At 36.7% G+C, this 20,774-nt stretch overlaps 1 protein-coding gene across 2 annotated transcripts in view; it reads right to left on the bottom strand.

Annotated features, from left to right (window-relative positions):
• The window catches only part of cyth1b (cytohesin 1b), an 82,168-nt gene extending 62,372 nt beyond the window's left edge, over positions 1–19,796 (bottom strand). Inside the window, exon 1 of one of the 2 annotated variants that reach the window (XM_048169936.1) lies at positions 19,648–19,796. In XM_048169936.1, coding sequence (XP_048025893.1) covers positions 19,648–19,666 — 19 coding nt within the window. In that variant the 5' untranslated portion in view covers positions 19,667–19,796. Of the gene's footprint in view, positions 1–3,572; positions 4,073–19,647 lie in introns of those variants that run through there. The other variant, XM_048169933.1, reaches the window with a different exon arrangement.
• Between the last annotated feature and the right edge of the window lie 978 nt (positions 19,797–20,774).

Here is a 20,774-nt window from a genome sequence, read left to right as displayed (position 1 = left end):
CCAGAATGAATCAGCATTTTTAAACTAATTGGTTGAGTGAATGATTCACTGACATACTCATAAACCCATCTGCTGCCAACTGCCATAACTAAGTAATCTGCAGAAAAGGGCTTTTCACACTTAAAAAAAGTGGACCCACTTTATATTAAGTGGCCTTAACTACTATGTACTTACATTTTAATTAATCATTTGATACAATGCACTTATTGTGTACATACATGTTTTTACATTGTACTTATATTTTAAAAACACCTGCATGTAATTACATCTGTAATTAATTTCTGTAATTAAATTCATAATTACACTGTTGACCCATCCCTTAACCCTTACCCCTACCCTTAAACCTACCCATACCACCAAAGCTTTCCCTAACCTTACCCGTATCCACCTCAATATCAGCAAAAGTGTTTTGCAATTCAATATGAACCCAATAAGTACATTGTACTTATTTTTTGATGTAAGTACATAGTAGTTAAGGCCACTTAATATAAAGTGGGACCAAAAAAAGTTAACCCTGGGTAATTTAAACCCCTGGTAAATGAAATCCTGGGTTATCTTTATTCACGTTACACACTGCTCATATTATACCCGGGGTTGACAGTTAATCCTGGGTATTCATAAGCTGCCGTTTCACACTGCAATTTTTTAAATTACAAGTGTGAAACGCTCCTTTACCCAGGGTTGAAAACAGTGTTTTGAACAACGATAACCCGGGGTTATGTAGTGTACGCAGTGTGAAAAGCCCTAAAGAGTCTGAAAAATACACAGTCCATCTTGAACATGCAAATACAGACAAACTGAGTGATACTGTACAAACAATGAAAAATCCCAGTGCTTTTGCATTGATATCATCACTATCCTGTGTGTATGGGTGGAGGGAATGGGTGGGATGCTAACACGAGCCAGACAGTGTGATGTAAACTCCCACAGGGGTAAAATATGGCCAGATCAACTAACTAAAAAAAAAAAAAAACATTTAAAAAGACAGTGCAAGAATAAATCTATTATCTGTCATTATGGTTTACGTATTATTCATTCAGTCACTGCATCATCATTGGGGTAAATTTAAATGTGAAATCTTACATACTTTTGTTGTTTTTACCAAACATCAATGAGATAAATTGGAGAGCAAATGAAGATTTTTACTAGTGTTCTGTTTCTTAGATTTTTCTAACAACATTCTCACGTTTTCTCAAGAGTTTCAACAAAGATCAAAATAATGTCTCAATCAGAACATGATAATGAAAATGTTCAATCTCAAATTTTGATATTGAGGAACAATATTGTTGGAATCACTTTCAGAACGATTTTTTTCCAGCTTATTGTGCAATAGAACATTGAGAGCCAATCAGAATCCATCGACTTTAAAGAACTTGAGCATTTAAAGGGTCAGATGACAACATGCAGCACGTGTTTATAATAGTTTAATAGTAAAAAGTTTGTCCATTGGTGTGGACGCCAATCTAGTTATCGCTGTAATTATCATTTTAGCTATTATTCTTGGTGTGAACAGGCATTTACTTTATGGCAACAATATCCTCATTTGAATCTATTTTTATTTCTCCAAAGGAATTTTAGAAACATGTGAGACAAAGAACTTGCAGGAAACACAAGTGAGAACTCATTATCTAAACTGCAATGCAGCCATTAAGTAAAAAAAAATAAAAAATAAAAAATCTCTGCCATTTACTACAATTGTTAAGTAAACTAGGAAAAGAGTTTATGTCCAAACAGGCTTCTGGTGTTTTCTTTTGGGTCCATAAGGGGATTTTGTCACTGAGTTTCGACAGATGGCATAAAAAAGGAAAGAAAGAAGAGAAAATCCATTTAAAATAAAAAGCCACAGATCTAATCCTTTCATTTATTTTTTTTTTTTTCTTATTATGATGTCTAAAACAAAATCTGTCTTTCTCTCACACTCTGTTATTGTCTCTCTCAGAGTTTCTCCTCTTCATTCTCACCTAGTGAATGTCTCAGCAGCCCTATCACTTAATTCACACAAATCGCACTGATGAGCAACAAACACGCATAAACCCACCGAGAGTGTTAAAACAAACAAATAAACACACACAAACAGAGGAATGCAGGACTAAGTACATAAAAAAACAGTGCAGATGAATACCACAATTCATATTACTATAGATAAAGGACATGACTGAAGGTCAGTGGGCAACAGGTGGACGTTTCAAGTCTCACAATCATCATATGGAGACACTATTATTAGTGTTGCAACAGAATCTAAAACACAATTTCTGATAGCCCAGCAACTTTCCATCAGCACAACAAATGATTTGTCTCACATTGCAGGAACATGACGGCAGCTCCGTCTCACCATCCAACACTTCCATGATCCAGGGACACTGTTTATCACCACGGCAACAACACTAGATTAATATAACATGCAGTTGCACGTGACTTTACTCAGATGGTTCCAGCTCTATGAATGCATCACTTAAAGGGGTCATGAAATGGAAAAAATCCAAATGTCCTTGACATTTACACATAAGAGGTCACTCTAAGGGTTTTTCTGAAACACCAGGATTCGTGATGTGTTCATTTTCATCTTTACGTCCCTTAACATGTGTATCAAGAAGGTGTGCTCTTAATAACTCATGTCTATCAATCACAAGTGTTGTACTGCTGTGAGAGAACATCATCGAAAAAGACTGGCAAACGTTATTCTGTCCCTGGATGTACTGTAGACAAATTGCACTTCCAAAACATTTAACTATTACGAATTAGAGCTGTCAAATCGATTAATCGCGATTAATCACATCTAACATAAAAGTTTGTTAGATATGTACACACACATATATTATGTAAACAAACTTTTATGTTAGATGTGATTAATCGCGATTAATCGATTTGACAGCACTATTACAAATACAAGGCTGAAGTTTATTTTGACGTGCCAGAGCAACTGAACGAGAAAGTTTTTGTTTGTTCGCGTCATTTCAAACCACCAGACCGTTTTCATAATTGTGCTCAACATGCTGCCTGTTTTTTTTAAATATCTTGTGTTGAAATCTATGGCAGTGCCAAGTTTGTCCTCTGAGGCAACACAGGTAAGTACATTTATTTACAGTCTTTAAGAGTGTTTGTAATAAACGTCAAACCAGCATATGATGCTATCAAGAGACCAAGTGTATCGTTGTTAAGAGTGCTGCTAATAAATCGGTACAGACATGGATTAACAATGGTTTCTTGAGTTTAATATTAATAAAGTGTGAAAAAAGCTCTTTTTTTTGTCTCGGAAAAAATAACAGTGCTGGTCATCTCAAGCATCAAAACATGTAACATGCTGTGGAGGAAGGCATGGACACATTGCGATGAAGTTCTCCAATCACTGCAGTGGGCGTTTACTTGCATTTCTGAGAGAGTTAATGTCCCCAAAATGAGGTTGGAAAATCATTTTTTGGTTAAAAAAAAAAAAAAAAAACCTTTGCTAACCTCCAGAAACACAATTTAAAGATCTGAAAATGCATTTCATGACCGCTTTAAACAGTATTGGACAGGTCCCCGATTTTCAATAGATGTAATTCCCAAGTACATGCACATGATGACAGACCCACCTGCTGGAGGAGCCGGGCAAACCGTGGGACACAGGAACGCCTGGAAGCTGGACGCACAGAGTTCGCTTACTGTCCCCATAGCTCAACTGTCCCTGTTTCACTTTGATTATGAATGTGCGATTGAGAAGTAAGTCCCTGTGAGCGTCGATAGAGAAAACACAAGCTACTTCCCCTTTTGTCTGAAAGCAGAACTTGTTGAAATGTTGATACTTATGTAACGCTCGTCTTTATCATTAATTTTCCTTTGGGTTTTCCTGACAGATACCAAAGCAAAGACCTCTGTTGGCAGCACAGATCCACAGCGCTGCTCTCTGCTCTGATGTGTGCTGGTCTCGCAATCTCACTCACTGACTTCTCTCCTTGTATTGTCTCTCCTCCTTCTCTCTCTCTCTCTCTCTCTCTCTCTCTCCGAACTCACCGCCACTTTGTGTTTACCATTCAGGGCTTTTTAAGCTCCCCCTGTGTTTCTCTGTGTCTATGATCTTGGTTTCAATTCGAAAGTCTTTGCTGTGGTGCTGAAATAGCTTTAGTAGAAAAAGATTTACATAGACATAAGCACAGGCTCATCAGCACCTCCCAGAACACCTCCCCACTCACTCCCACAAGCTCAGAGGGCAGTTTAGTCAGAGCTCAACCATCTCGGGCATCTGAGCCATGCGTGGTTTTGAAGGGCATGTATATGTTTACTCATGGAGAATCACAAGATCACCCACCCCATCTATAAATGTGCGCCTGCAAATACACGTGTACATTGTGTTAGGTTGAGACCCTCTGAAACCCACATGCACCCAAATTGGTGCTTTTGCATCAGCTTGCATTTTACACCGGTGTTTTGTGAATGCGGTTGTGTGGTTGTTTCAACTGTAATTGCTTGTTCGTATAATCGTAAGAGCATTTTAATGCAAACATTTTCTATTTTATACTCTCTTAGAAAAAAAAAAGCTTAAAAGGGGTTCTATATAGAAGGTTCTTGACAATTTTAAAGAACACTTTAGTTTCGATAAAGGAGAAATGTCTTAAAGGGATGGTTCACTCAAAAATGAAAATTTTCCCATGATTTACTCACCCTCAAGCCATCCTAGGTGTATATGACTATCTGCTTTCAGACGAACACAATCAGAGATATATTTAAAAATACCCTTAGTCCTCCAAGGTTTATAATGGTAGTGAAAATGCATCCATCCATCATAGATATAATCCACACAGCTCCAGGGGGTTAATAAAAAGCCTTCTGAAGTGAAGAGATGGGTTTTTGTAAGAAAAATATACATATTTAAAACTTACTATAATAACTAGCTTCCGCCAGACGGCCGTACGCATCGATTTGCGGCGGAAGAGTAACCTCTGACCCGACACATGACGAACAAGAAAGCGCAGAGAATAGAACAAAACAAAACACCGGGCACGAATTTGAAGTCTAAAACGAGAAATTTTAAAGAGAAATGTCGGAGGATTTCGATATAATAGAAGAGTAACTTCAGTTTGTTGCACAGCCCTATTTGTTCGAACAGCGAAAGGCATCTAAGCTTATGCTACTCCTACTTACATCGCGTCAGGGGTTACTCATTTGGTACAAGTCGACTTGCGAGGTATGCGTGTGGTCGTCTGGTGGAAGCTAGTTATTTTGTGTATAAAGTTTTAAATATGGATATTTTTCTTACAAAAACCCATCGCTTCACTTCAGACGGCCTTTATTAACTCCCTGGAGCTGTGTGGATTATAATTATGATGGATGGATGCATTTTTGGGGGCTTCAAAACACATCCCCCATTCACTACCATTATTAAGCTTGGAAGAGCCAGGTTATTTTTAAATATATATATATCTTTTTTATATATATTTTTTTTCATTTTTGGGTGAACTATGCCTTTAAATTAATGTATAACACTTTCATGTTTAACGGTTACAGTATTTGAATTTTTTTTTTCTAGTCATAAAGTAAGTTTACAAACGCCTTATTTCATAAAATTTAATTAAAAACGAATGAACAAAATAAATAAATTAAAACTAAATCCATAAAATGCTCCATGATGAGAACCCCTAAAAGGTTCTATATACAGCATGAAGTGCCTGACAGAACTCTTTAAAGGGATAGTTCACCTAAAAATTAAAATGTGATGTTTATCTGCTTACCCCCAGCGCATCCAAGATGTAGGTGACTTTGTTTCTTCAGTAGAACACAAATGATGATTTTTAACTCCAACCGTTGCCATCTGTCAGTCAAATAATGCAAGTGGATGGGAACTTCTACTATAAGAGTCAATAAAACTTGCATAGACAAGTCCATATTAAACCCTGCGGCTCATGACGACACATTGATGTCTTAAGACACGAAACGATCGGTTTGTGTGAGAAACCGAACAGTATTTATATCATTTTACCTCTAAAACACCACTATGTCCAACTGCGTTCAGCACTCGTTAGTAAGGTCTGATCGCGCTCTGACAGAAACCGATCGTTTCGTGTCTTAGGACATCAATGTGTCGTCATGAGCCGCAGGGTTTAATTTGGATTTGTCTATGCAAGTTTTATTTACTCTTATAGTAGAAGTTCCCATCCACTCGCATTATTTGACTGACAGACGGCAGCGGTTGGAGTTAAAAATCATCATTTGTGTTCTGCTGAAGAAACAAAGTCACCTACATCTTGGATGCGCTGGGGGTAAGCAGATAAACATCAAATTTTCATTTTTGGGTGAACTATCCCTTTAAGATTCTATATAGAACCTTTTCATCTAAGTATGTATATGATATTAATATGCGTTTCATAATGAAAATCACTATATTCTGTAAATATTCACACAGGACTTTGCAAACTAGAGAAAAATGTGTTGCAATTGCAATGTTTCTAAAAAGCATGCATGAAATACAAGAAATGATTTTGTGCAATACTTTTGAATCATAAGACTGCTGTATATCGCTGACTTGTTACTGGTCATGTGCCGTGAAACAGGAACACAACATTACCCTCAAATAACAATCTCAGCTTTTCAAAAAAAAAAAAGAAAAAGAAAAAAGAAAAAAAAAGAAAATTGTAGGCACAACATTTCCCCCTAATTTGTTTTTTTTTGTTTTTGTTTTTTATATGAACCATTCCTCTCATTTACAACACACTTTTTGCTCTTCAAAGCATATGTATTAAACCATAAGCTTTGACAATGTTTTGCACCTATACCAACCATCTGGGAACATCCCTAAAAGTGATCTCAGAGGAGAGATGATTGGGAGATCCTGCTGGAAAGTCCACCCAGAACTTTCCAGCTCACTTTTATCTTCTAACACCCTTCCTCTCCTTCTATTCCACCCATGTATTTATCACACCATTCCAATCAGACCCATCCACAAAACAAAAGAATCAATTTACTACATTTATTTTTAAAATGTACTTCTACTTACTACACCATTTGTACTCTTTCTGAGTTGTTTATCTCCCTGAGATGCATTTCTGAAGGCGTTAGATGGTGGTTAGATATTGGTGGTTTTACTTTTCACCAACTGAGTGAGATTAAAGACTTTTATCATGCTCAGAATATAACATGCAAATTATTAACATGCAAAACATTGGCCATTAAATGATTAATTTGACATTTAGCTGAAGCTATTATTCACAGTGATTCATAGTACACTTATTACAGATACAGTGCCTTTAGAACAATTTAGGATAATGTGTCTTTCTCAAGGACAATGGAGGTCATTCATAAACCTACAACTGTTTGGTCACCAGACTAAATTGTAAACCAGGCTACACCAACTTTCCTAATAAGGAAATGTGCAGGTTTTTGGTGTCCTTCTGTCTCTTTTCATCTAAAAAAATGATATAGTCATGGAATCTTTTGTGTCAATTTAATGCATCCTTGATGAATAAAAGAAAAAAGAAAAGCACAGCTGAGCCAATCAACATCATATTATCATCACAATCTCACCAACAAACAAGTCTATTCACACTCTTATTTGCAGTGACTTTAGAGAAATAAAAGATTTTTCCTTTCTCTTTTTTCATCCTTTTCTAAATGAATGCTTGAGATTAGGCGGGCACCCCGCAGCTAGGGGAAAGAAAAGAACAGAGGAAAATTACATGCAAGTTGCATTTGAAAGGTTAGTCAGCAGGACTTTTAAAAACACGGCTTTTCCCTGGTGAGTCGAGTGCCCAAACATCAAGACCTAAGACATTTCACATTTCTTAGCAACAGGTATTTATACGTTGCTGTCACTTTAAGGCCTCATTTATGGATCCAATATAATGACACACATTCGATTTCTTTCTCAACTGTATACATTCACGTACAAGACATAACTAAATGTGTTTACGACAATACCTTCCGAGACGGGTATTTGTGTGTATGTGTTTGTGTGTATATGTTTAAGATTGATTGAATGTGTAAATTGTCAAGAAAAAACACATTATGTTATGATAGCAATCCGTGAATCACATGCATGCCGAAAAGTGGGGCCTGCGATCCATTGCACCCCTACTAACAAGATGTATCCCTGCTAAAAACCAAACTAACAACAAAAGATCCTTTGCATTAACACCCTCAAAACTGACCCTGAAGAAATCGAGGTCGTTTATGAACATACCAGCATGAAAATTACAAATAGAGTGAAAATCAATCAAGATAGTGTCACAAACCAACACACTATCAACTGAAAACTGTTTTTTTTCCTTTGTGTAGTTCTCAAAAATACCATGATGTCAGAAAAACAGTAGGAGGTAGGTGTGAGCTCAGGATTTTGACACGAATTCTATGTGTCTGCACAGCTGAAATGCTAGAGGCCTAATAAACACCTGCCCAGCGTCAGCAGAGTCTGGTAAGTGTTGGTGTTGTTCATTCGGTCTCTCGGTTTCAAAGGCGCACCGAACTGAAAGGTCGGATTCTGAGGAGAACCATGATGGTCAGAAGCTTGGGTTTCCCATCAAAAATTCATTCCAAGAACATTTTCTGCTTCATCATTCTGAAACGAACACTTTTTTGGCCATATGTTCCAGTCATCCGTGCCCCAAATACGTCCAGTTGCTCTGTTAATTAACTGAGACTACAGATGAACAAGATTTGAAAATGGAGATGAGGCTAAATTATGAAAAAAGAACAAAAGAAAAAGAGTGTGTGCTAAAGAAATCACATACTCATACTTTAAAAAAATATACAGATATGAAATATTATATTTTTATACTACACTATACTACAATATATATATATATTAAATCACACATATATGTGTGTATGTATTTAATATGCACATATAATATTTCATTTTTTTATGATGAATAGAAAGTTCAGAAGAACAGCATTTATCTGAAATAGAAAGCTTTTGTAACATTATCACTACCAATCAAAAGTTTGGGGTTAGTAATGCTGTTCTTTTGAACTTTCTATTCATCAAATAATGATGAATAGAAAAAAAAACTGTTTTCAACATTGATAATGATAATAATAAATGTTTCTTAAAGGTACCCTAGAACTTTTTTTTTTAAAAGATGTAATATAAGTCTAAGGTGTCCCATGAATGTGTCTGTGAAGTTTCAGAGCAAAATACCCTATAGATTTTTTTTAATTAATTTTTTTAACTGCCTATTTTGGGGCATAATTACAAACGAGCCGATTTCAGGTTGCGGCCCCTTTAAATCGCGCGCTCTCCGCCCCCTCCCGAGCTCTCGACTCTATCACAGCATAAACAAAGTTTACACAGCTAATATAACCCTCAAAATGGATCTTTACAAAGTGTTCGTCATGCATACTGAATGCATGCGTCGGATTGTGTGAGTATTGTATTTATTTGGGTGTTTACATTTGATATTGAATGAGTTTGAGGCTATGGTCTGTGGCTAACTGGCTAACATTACACACTGTTGGAGAGATTTATAAAGAATGAAGTTGTGTTTATGCATTATACAGACTGCAAGTGTTTAATAATGAAAATAACGATGGCTCTTGTCTCCGTGAATACAGTAAGAAACAATGGTAACTTTAACCACATTTAACAGTACATTAGCAACATGGTAACGAAACATTTAGAAAGACAGTTTACAAATATCACTAAAAATATCATGTTATCATGGATCATGTCAGTTATTATTGCTCCATCTGCCATTTTTCGCTGTTTTCCTTGCTTGCTTACCTAGTCTGATTATTCAGCAGTGCACATCCAGACGTTCTGCCCTTGTGTAATACTAACTGCCCTTGTGTTATGCCTCAATCATGGGCTGGCATATGCAAATATTGGGGGCGTACACCGCGACTGTTACGTAACAGTCGGTGTTATGTTGAGATTCGCCTGTTTTCCGGAGGTCTTTTAAACAAATGAGATTTATATAAGAAGGAGGAAACAATGGAGTTTGAAACTCAATGTATGTCTTTTCCATGTACTGAACTCTTGTTATTTAACTATGCCAATATAAGTTAAATTTTTAATTCTAGGGCACCTTTGAGCAGCAAATCAGCATATTCAAATCATTTCTGAAGGATCATGTGACACTGAAGACTGGAGTAATTATGTTGAAAATTCAGCTTTACCATCACAGAAATAAATTGCATTTTAAAATATATTCAAATAGAAAAGTTATTTTAAATTGTAAAAATATTTCACAATATTACTCTTTTTGCTGTATTTTGGATCAAATAAATGAAGCCTTGGTGAGCAGAAGAGACTTCTTTTAAAAACAATAAAAAATCTTACAGTCCAAAAACTTTTGACCGGTAGTGTATATATTAAAAATAATATTAAAAATATAATATTATACATGCATATTTGCATATTCTGACACTTTGCTTTTTAAAGAAATGGAATTTGAATGAATTGCAAAACATTTTGAGATAACATTTAAATACAAGTTTTACACCCCAACTACTCCGCAAACAAGCAACGTGACAAAACAACACAATTATAATCAGCGCCTGCATTATAATGGACACGCTCACATGCAGTTTAGACAGATTCATTCATTATAATGGCTGGCTTCTGGTGTCATGATGCTCATTTAAAGTGCAGAAACAAGCACAAATGATTTGTCCAACAAATCCAGACTGTTGTGATAAGCCAGACTTTAAGTATCCCTGCATTATGGTCATTTCTATTCCCTGGTGTACATTAGTGGACAGGTGAAATTTATGATAATATTTATCAAGCAAAACAAAACAATGAAAGTATTCACACAATAAAAATATGGTTCAAAGGAAGATAAGTGTAGAAGAGCTATTTGGCAGTAATGAAAGGCCATTTCCAAGCCAACCAGCATCATATGCCTGCAGTAAAAGCTTTCATTTAACATCTGTGATATCTGCGGGTTCGTCTTCCATATAGGGATGAACCAGTTTAAAAAATAATTAAGGACACACACACACTCAACTTTATGTGACAACTCTTAAAGGAGCAGTTCCCAAATAATTAACATTCTGTCATCATTTACTCACCCTCATGTTCTTCCAAACCTGCATTAATTTTTTCTTCCAAGAACCACAAAAAGTTATATGCCCATTCAATGAAAATGTTGACATCTTGATGACTGTGACTGATTTGGATTTTAGTTCAGAAAACTCCAGTCTCTATTTATTGTACAGTAATTACATAAAAATCAATCAGTCCATTATTCATAATTCATCAATATATGTTCTGTAGAAGGAAGAAAGTCACATGGGTTTGAAATGAATATGAAGGTAAATGATGACATATTGAGATCTTCTGGTTGAACTAAACTTTACTAAACTTTTAATGTACTAACAAATTTTAAATCTACTTCCTGAATTCCAAACTGAACTGAATAAACACTTGACGCTCTATTGAGAAAGAATAAACATCAGACTCCTCCACCCTTAAAGGAGTATTACAGTACTTAAGGAACAACTACATTAAAATACTGTGAATAATAGTTCATATAAATCTGTTATCTTTATGGGATGATCTATTCCAGTAGTTGGTCGTGGCAGATTGTATCTAACCCTTTCAAAAACAGGACAACTGGGAGGTGGTCTTGGCTGTTGGTTGCTGCTGACCTAACACTCATGTCTCGAGTCCCAGTCGTCCCGTGAAGGAAAACCGCTGTTTCATCTCAGTTGATCTTAAAACAGATCAGTCTTTTGAAGAGCTCTCCTTCTCTGGAGCTTAAGATTAATGAGAGAGTGCTAGAGAGACTTTGGAAGGGAGAAAAACAGCAGTGTTTTTTTGGATCAAATCAAAGGGTGCATAAAGGAAGGGTAAATGATGGAAACCAAAAGATGAGCTTAATTCCAAGTAAAAAATGTAACAAAACACTGCAGTATACGTTAACTTCTGCAATATTTATGGTATTTATCTACTAAAACTGAATTAAATCACAATGTAGGCGTTTATTCAACTAAGGGCAACTCTATGACTTATGCCCCAGGGCTTGATTTTTATTAAGACAGATTTCAAATTTTTATATAAAACACCATATTAAAAAGTTTTACTTTTCATACGGCCTTTATGTTTAGATCTGATAATTTTACCCTTGTCCCTGACCCAAACTTTTCATCTTAATGTGCTAAAATCCCTCAAAATATACGCTACACTGTAAAAAAAACCAAAAAAAAAAACCTCAACTCATTATATTTTAGTTTTACTTACTCCCAGAAGTTTACTTTTTTTAAGTATAACTTCACTTTTTACCATTTTGACCATTTAAATACATTGGACAAAACAATTGTAAAAACAGAGTAAATTTAGTTTACTAAAATCAAAATAAGTTTGGGGTCAGTAAGATTTTTTTTTTGGGGGGGGGGGGGATTCTTTCATTCAGCAAGGACACAGTAAATTGATCAAAAGTGACAGTAATGACTTTTACATTGTTAAAAAACATTTCAATTTTTAAATAAATGATTTAATCATGGTTTCCACAAAAACATAAATAAATAAATAAATAAGCAACACAATGGTTTTTAAAATTAATAAGACAAGTTTTTTGAGTGCTATATGACACTGAAGATTCTGAAAATTCAGCTTTGTCATGACAGGAATAAATTACAGTTTAAATAAAATATATTCAATTACAAAACCGTTATTTTAAATTGTAATAATAATTAACAATATTACTGTTTTGCTGTAATTTTGATCAAATAAATGCAGCCTCACTGACCATAAGAGACATTAAACATGAAAAAAATTATACCAATCCCAAACTTGGTAGTGTATTTATAAACATAAATACATTTTTAAAACTATGATTATCTATATAAATGAAAAAAACATTTTTCCCCTTTATGGGGAACAAAAAAACAAGATATTTTGTCCAGTGCTGTTTGGACCCCAACTTTCTTGACTTTCATTGTGTAAACAAAAAAATAATAGGAATTTTTCTAAATATCTTCTTTTATATTCTGCAGAAGAAAACAGACACACAGGCTTGGAACGACATGAAGGTGAGTAAATGATGACTGAATTCTCATTTTTGGTGGAACTATCACTGTAAATGCGAGTGAAGCATTTAGTCTGAGGACACATGCAACAACGTGGAACATCTGTTTACTTCCTCATTGAAACAGCAACCTCATCTATTCTCTCAGCAGGAAATGATAACAGACAGAGGGTACACAATAAGAAGAGATGACAATGGCATTCCTAAACCTATAGTGTAAAATATACACCATCTCTTATTCCACAAAATGCATGCAAATTTTCTATATACTGTATCATGACACAAAAACCATGTTTTGGTGATGAGTGAGATTCAATCTTAAGCCTACAGAATGGGAGGTGGGTAAGCCGGCAAGCAGGGCCTGTAGTTTAATGGCTAGAATCCCAGATGATGCTGAATGAAACTGCCTACGTACCAGACGCACAAGCTACTGAAGCCACAGTCTCACTAGGAGAGTGACGCTTAAGCATGAGAGGTGCTTAGGACTTAAAAGCACACTCTGTGACCAACAAACCCCTACAAACCTCAAGCATCATGACAGAGCGGTCACTATGCCAACAAGGAACAAACTCAGCATATATAGACACTATATCGCTTCGGCTCTCTATTTTCCTCACTTTTAATCCTAACATGCATCCATGCATCAATCAACCATAGCTGAGTTTCTCAAAAGCATCGTGAGCTAAGTTGATCGTAGAGAGATTTAAATATTTTTAAAAATGTATTACAATGTGTATTGACTGAAGTATGCAGTTATTTTAATTCATTTGTGGATTTATGTTTGCTGTTTATTGTTTTGGCTATTTATAATTTGTGTGTGTGTGTGTGTGTGTGTGTGTGTGTGTTTATGTGAAACTTTGGTAGACCATCTTGGCCAGGACTCCTTGGAAGAAGAGATTTCTATTTCTTTCACTGTTTATGCATTCAGATGTTTCCATTGTCTTTCTGTTATATGACCTTTCACCCCTTTAAAAACAATTTTAAAAAGTGGCATGACCACGTTTATATCATCTCATGACATGCTTGATCATTTGTCTGTGTATATTTATGAGCTGGATATTTTGTGGAAAGATATGCCATCTACTGGCCATTTTGTGTTAGTGCACAATCTGTGACTCCAAACTTAAACTCCACTTCATCTACATTAAGAAATCTGACAGCATCAGTCAGTTTTGTATTCTTTTCATATTTAATTTTTTTTTAATTTAATATATAATTACACTGACATGGATGTATAAGTTGGGAACTAATTTAGTTTTTTTTTAATGTAAGCCTGCTCAAGCGGTGGACAGAAAAGTAGGACACTAGTAGTGTTAACTTTAGATGAAGCTAAAATTGGATTTTATAAGTGCGGTCATCACAGTAAACATTCTTCTTGATTTACAGCTAACAAGTAAACCCCAAAATGCACAGACAGCAGAAAGTTTGGCAGGGAGAGTACATCAAAAACAAACCTCAGTGCTGTATCTATCTGGAGGAGGAGGATGCCTGGGAGGAGTTAACATCATTGAGTGACAGCTGAAAGAGGTAAAGTGAGGACACACTGAGAGGTTTCCTGTGGAGCTTTGCTCTTTCCTGGATGTGACACTTTGCCACGTCTGCAGCTGTAACCGTGGTAATGAGAGACATATCCCAGTCCCACATACCTGTCCACATTCACAGGCTTGGTCAGTGGATAAAATGATCATTTTAGATTAAGCTAACCTTGCACTTGGTGTTTCTTCACTGTAAAACTAGCACTGAATAGCTAATTAACTAATGCACAACTGAAAAGACTAAATCTGTGCATGATGAAACCTCCTCCTCTCGCGTTACGATCCCTCTGCCTGAACATGCAGCCAGTCTGAAATATACTCCAGACATTCCTTTTCATTCAAGAAGATTAATATGATTCAACACTGTTATCAGTAATCAGATATCAAGACTGATAAACTAAAGACAATGAGAGAATAGGGAAAAAAAGAAAAGAAGGAAAAATCAAGAGAGGTTGAGTTTCAGAACAGAATTATAACTTTTAAGGAGGACCTGTTATGCCCTTTTACAAAGTCTTGATTTTGTTTTGGGGGTCTACTACAATAGGTTTTTATGTTTAAATGTTAAAAAACAACATTATTTTTCACATATTTTACATTGTTGCAGCACCTCTCTTCCCAGACTGTCAGTAACGCTCTGGGGTTGTTAGCCAACTATGGTCACAAGTTATTTCGTGATTCAGCATAGTTCAATGAGTCGCTGTTTCCCGAAACCAACTTTCCAACAAACATTCGCAAACAGCATTGCAAAGTTGTGTGGTTGGAACGACAGCCTGTGGTTAGAAGCACAGTTTCACAGTTTGACTTAATAAATCCTTATCTTGAGTGAAATAAGCAAGCTGACATTCAGTACAGTTTATATCTTTTATCTTTTTTCAAATATATACAAATGTCATTTACGTCTTTTAGTTCATCAAGAGATTTAAAGCACCATTTCTGAAGAGTGCGCATGTGCGTACATGCTCTCGTATGGAAGACTGAGCCTATGATTGAATCTAGAAATGAAGCAAAATAACTGAGAAAATGAGAATTAGTCCTCAGATGCCATGTCCATAATTTATAGCAGTTATTGCTTCACCACCTGATGAACATCATCTCCACCCCCTGGATCTAGATTCAACTCTTCCCACTTTACATATCCCTTAACCTACCCATTTCCACCCCCTGGATCTAGATCCAACTCCTCCCACTTTACATATCCCTTAACCTACTCGTCTCCGCCCCTGGATCTAAACCTATCCATCTCCGCCCCTGGATCTAAACCTATCCATCTCCACCCCCTGGATCTAGATCCAACTCCTCACACTTTACATATCCCTTAACCTACCCTGGATCTAAACCTACCCATCTCCACCCCCTGGATCTAGATCCAACTCCTCACACTTTACATATCCCTTAACCTACCCTGGATCTAAACCTACCCATCTCCACCCCCTGGATCTAGATCCAACTCCTCACACTTTACATATCCCTTAACCTACCCTGGATCTAAACCTACCCATCTCCACCCCCTGGATCTAGATCCAACTCCTCACACTTTACATATCCCTTAACCTACCCTGGATCTAAACCTACCCATCTCCACCCCCTGGATCTAGATCCAACTCCTCACACTTTACATATCCCTTAACCTACCCTGGATCTAAACCTACCCATCTCCACCCCCTGGATCTGGATTCAACTCTTCCCACTTTACATATCCCTTAACCTACCCATCTCCGCCCCCTGGATCTAGATCCAACTCCTCCCACTTTACATATCCCTTAACCTACCCGTCTCCGCCCCCTGGATCTAAACCTACCCATCTCCACCCCTGGATCTAGATCCAACTCCTCCCACTTTACATATCCCTTAACCTACCCGTCTCCGCCCCCTGGATCTAAACCTACCCATCTCCACCCCCTGGATCTGGATTTAACTCCTCCCACTTTACATATCCCTTAACCTACCCGTCTCCGCCCCCTGGATCTAAACCTACCCATCTCCACCCCCTGGATCTGGATCCAACTCCTCCCATTTTACATATCCCTTAACCTACCCATCTCCGCCCCCTGGATCTAGATCCAACTCTTCCCACTTTACATATCCCTTAACCTACTCATTTCCACCCCCTGGATCTAGATCCAACTCCTCACACTTTACATATCCCTTAACCTACCCTGGATCTAATCCTACCCATCTCCACCCCCTGGATCTGGATTCAACTACTCCCACTTTACATATCCCTTAACCTACCCGTCTCCGCCCCCTGGATCTAAACCTACCCATCTCCACCCCCTGGATCTAGATCCAACTCCTCACACTTTACATATCCCTTAACCTACCCTGGATCTAAACCTACCCATCTCCACCCCCTGGATCTGGATTCAACTCCTCCCACTTTACATATCCCTTAACCTACCCGTCTCTGCCCCCTGGATCTAAACCTACCCATCTCCACCCCCTGGATCTGGATCCAACTCCTCCCATTTTACATATCCCTTAACCTACCCATTTCCACCCCCTGGATCTAGATCCAACTCCTCACACTTTACATATCCCTTAACCTACCCGTCTCTGCCCCCTGGATCTAAACCTACCCATCTCCACCCCCTGGATCTGGATCCAACTCCTCCCATTTTACATATCCCTTAACCTACCCATTTCCACCCCCTGGATCTAGATCCAACTCTTCCCACTTTACATATCCCTTAACCTACACATTTCCACCCCCTGGATCTACATCCAACTCCTCACACTTTACATATCCCTTAACCTACCCTGGATCTAAACCTACCCATCTCCACCCCCTGGATCTGGATTCAACTACTCCCACTTTACATATCCCTTAACCTACCCATTTCCACCCCCTGGATCTAGATCCAACTCCTCACACTTTACATATCCCTTAACCTACCCTGGATCTAAACCTACCCATCTCCACCCCCTGGATCTGGATCCAACTCCTCCCATTTTACATATCCCTTAACCTACCCATTTCCACCCCCTGGATCTAGATCCAACTCTTCCCACTTTACATATCCCTTAACCTACCCATTTCCACCCCCTGGATCTAGATCCAACTCCTCACACTTTACATATCCCTTAACCTACCCTGGATCTAAACCTACCCATCTCCACCCCCTGGATCTGGATTCAACTCCTCACACTTTACATATCCCTTAACCTACCCATCTCCACCCCCTGGATCTCTTGTGTTTTGCAGAGAGGGGCTACTGCCTTTAAGCAGCGAGTAACGTCGTTGTATAGGAAACCCACCCCTGTTTAGTTCCTGTCTCTATGAAGCCCCTCCTTCCAAAAAGTACAATGTGCTCTGATTGGTCAGCTGGACCAGTGTGCTGTGATTGGTCAACAGCTTTGAGCGTGTTTCTGAAATGTTACCATAACCGCGAGTTTCAACACACAACTAACACAACTCAAGTAGGTCTCGCCCCTTTTTTGTGTATGGGCAGGATTTATTTAAATGAGAAATATTGTGATGTGTACGTTTCTGGAAGAAAACTCAAGACTATAATCCAGGCGTTTCAGGGAGTTTAGACGCAGTGCTTCTTCTCGAGAATAACTCCTTTAGAGTGGACTTTGTGTTTTGTAACTTTGCAGACCTTTTTCATGCTCAAACAACAACATTACACACTAAAGAAAGTTGAAAAAGTAAAGCAGCATCAAGGTCAAGGGTGATCATGGCTTCTTTTGTGTCAAGGGTGTAGAATAGCCTACCACCATCAACAACACGTAGCTCTACCATCAACACTTTCAAACACATCTCATTTGGTTTCTCTAGCCACTGGTGTACTGTGTTCTCCATTTGTTAGGATTTAGTATTTTGCATCCAAATTGGTCTGTGTTTATCTGATCGTAAAGGTATAGTTCACCCAAAAATGAAAATTCTGTCATCATTTCCTTTTATTTCTTTCCAAACCTCTGTGACTTTCTTTATTCTTTAAAAGAGAAAAGAAGATATACTCCAAAAATATCTAAACAATGAATGTTTTTGGACCCCAGCCAACAGAACAGTTCTTCAAAATATCTTGTGATATATCTTTAATGAGAGTGTGCAAATGATGACAGAATTTTCATTCAACAAATACTTAACAATTTATCAGACTGTGGTAGATATATCAGTCTATCACTATTTTATGGTCTGACTGATCTGAAAAGTGAAATTTGACTGACATTCATCATTATTCACACAGCGTCTACCAACAAGACCACAAAACACTCAAATGATAATGTTCATATAGTGACTAACGGACTAACGGACAAATGAGTTGTCATTTCTAATATGACTCAAATTGTTATGGAAATGACACAAAGTACAAGAGTGTGAATTTAAGGTGGGTGTGGTGCATTTAGTTCCTGCTGCTCATGAAATCATTTCATCATCTTCAACAAGACTTTAAAATTTAGGAAAACGGTTTGGTAAAAACTTCTAGAGCTTATTTGTTTTTACTGCTTTTAAACAGGTGTCACTTTTATACAGGTTTCACTCTTGTACAAAAACAGACATTTAACCACTCTCCACAAGCTTTGTGGTGTCTGTTGTTTTCACTCAGGATATCCTGTAACATCATTTCTGCTACTCTGACATTCTAAGAAAAAAAAAAAGCAATGAAAATGACAAAAATATGTCACAGTAGGCACAATATAGAAACATACACCATGACAGAAAACACACTTTGAAGAATTTTGTGTTTTAAAAAGGTACATTAAACAGCAAAAAACAAAGTCAAACCACATCTTCTTGATATATAAACAGCATATAAGCAAATGAGATCAATTTGGGTCATCCTCACATAACAACACAACATATCTGAATTTATGATGTCCAAGACTAAATGTGACTCTTTCAAAGCACACACACAAAACTTTGGCTAACTTTAGCTTTAAAAAGATACATATGGACAGAAATAGGTGCACACAAACCAAATATTTGGGTCAACAACTTGTCAATGTCATGTCAACATGCACGGAGTCCAACCAGCAAACATTGTTTTAATGTCACTGCCAGCATGCAAGTGTTTGCTTTACTATTTAGCATCGACCTGTCAGTTTGGTCTCATTTGGATTTAAAATTCTATAAATCTGCCATTGTTTTTCACCATAATGCACTTTGACACGCCGGTGTCAGACTTAAAACGTTATTCAGTCATATGAAACTTTAATGGCATAAAACTTACCATAATCGTCCGCCTCCATCCCGCAGCGGTGTTTCACACAGCTCTAGTCTTCCTCCACTAAACACACTCAACATCACTTGTCAGTTTCGCTGTTCTTTTCTCTTCCAGGTTACTTCTGTTCCACTCACGGTGAACTGTACACACACATAGGTCGTGTCTGAAAACCTAGCGAGTCACATACATAGACAGCATTTCTTGGCATCATGAGCGCGCTAAAATGCCCCAAAAGGCTGCCTATGTAGGACGCTCACTAGGTTTTTAGATACAGCCAGCCTCTTTATTGTTGTGAAAGAACAAATATATGTCTCTCTAATATTCGTTCCATTCAAATATTATCATTAATGGTAACATTATGCTATTATTATTTTATTTTCTAGTCAGTTTTTGATTTTCTATCTAATCTGTCCTCTGCGCTTTCCTCTTTTTCCGCCATTTTTATTCCCGTCCAGCAGGAGTCTCCCCAAGCTCTTGAGAGATTTTTACATTAAAAAATTACAGCTCTTGAGACTTTTATATAAAATTAAATAAAATAATAAAACAAAACATCCATGCATTTGGAACTTAAATGCTAAAAATTATGCTATTTGTCACCCACCAGATGCCATAAATACAATAAGTTTTTTTTCTGCCATTTTCAAATGTAAAATTAAGTTGGTGTAGTTTTTAAAAAAAATATATATATTAAAAAACTAAAATAAAAAATAAAATAAAATAAAATAAAATAAAACATCCATGCATTTGGAACTTGAATTCTAAAAATTATGCTATTGTCACCCACCAGATGCCATAAATACAACAAGATTTTTTTCTGTCATTTTCAAATGTAAAATTATGTTGGTGTAGTTAATAAAATAAAATAAAATAAAATAAAATAAAATAAAATAAAATAAAATAAAATAAAATAAAATAAAATAAAATAAAATCCATGCATTTGGAGCTTGAATTCTAAAAATTATGCTATTTGTCACCCACCAGATGCCATAAATACAATAAGATTGTTTTTTTTTTTTTTTCTGTCATTTTTAAATGTAAAATTATGTTGGTGTAGTTTTAAAAAAAAATAAAATAAAATAAAATACAATAAAACAAAACAAAACAAAACAAAACAAAACAAAACAAAACAAAAC

The sequence above is a fragment of the Megalobrama amblycephala genome, linkage group LG20, assembly GCF_018812025.1.
Source record: "Megalobrama amblycephala isolate DHTTF-2021 linkage group LG20, ASM1881202v1, whole genome shotgun sequence".
Classification (NCBI taxonomy): domain Eukaryota; kingdom Metazoa; phylum Chordata; class Actinopteri; order Cypriniformes; family Xenocyprididae; genus Megalobrama; species Megalobrama amblycephala.
Note: the sequence above shows the minus strand (reverse complement) of the source record. Positions and strands in the feature narration are given on the sequence as shown.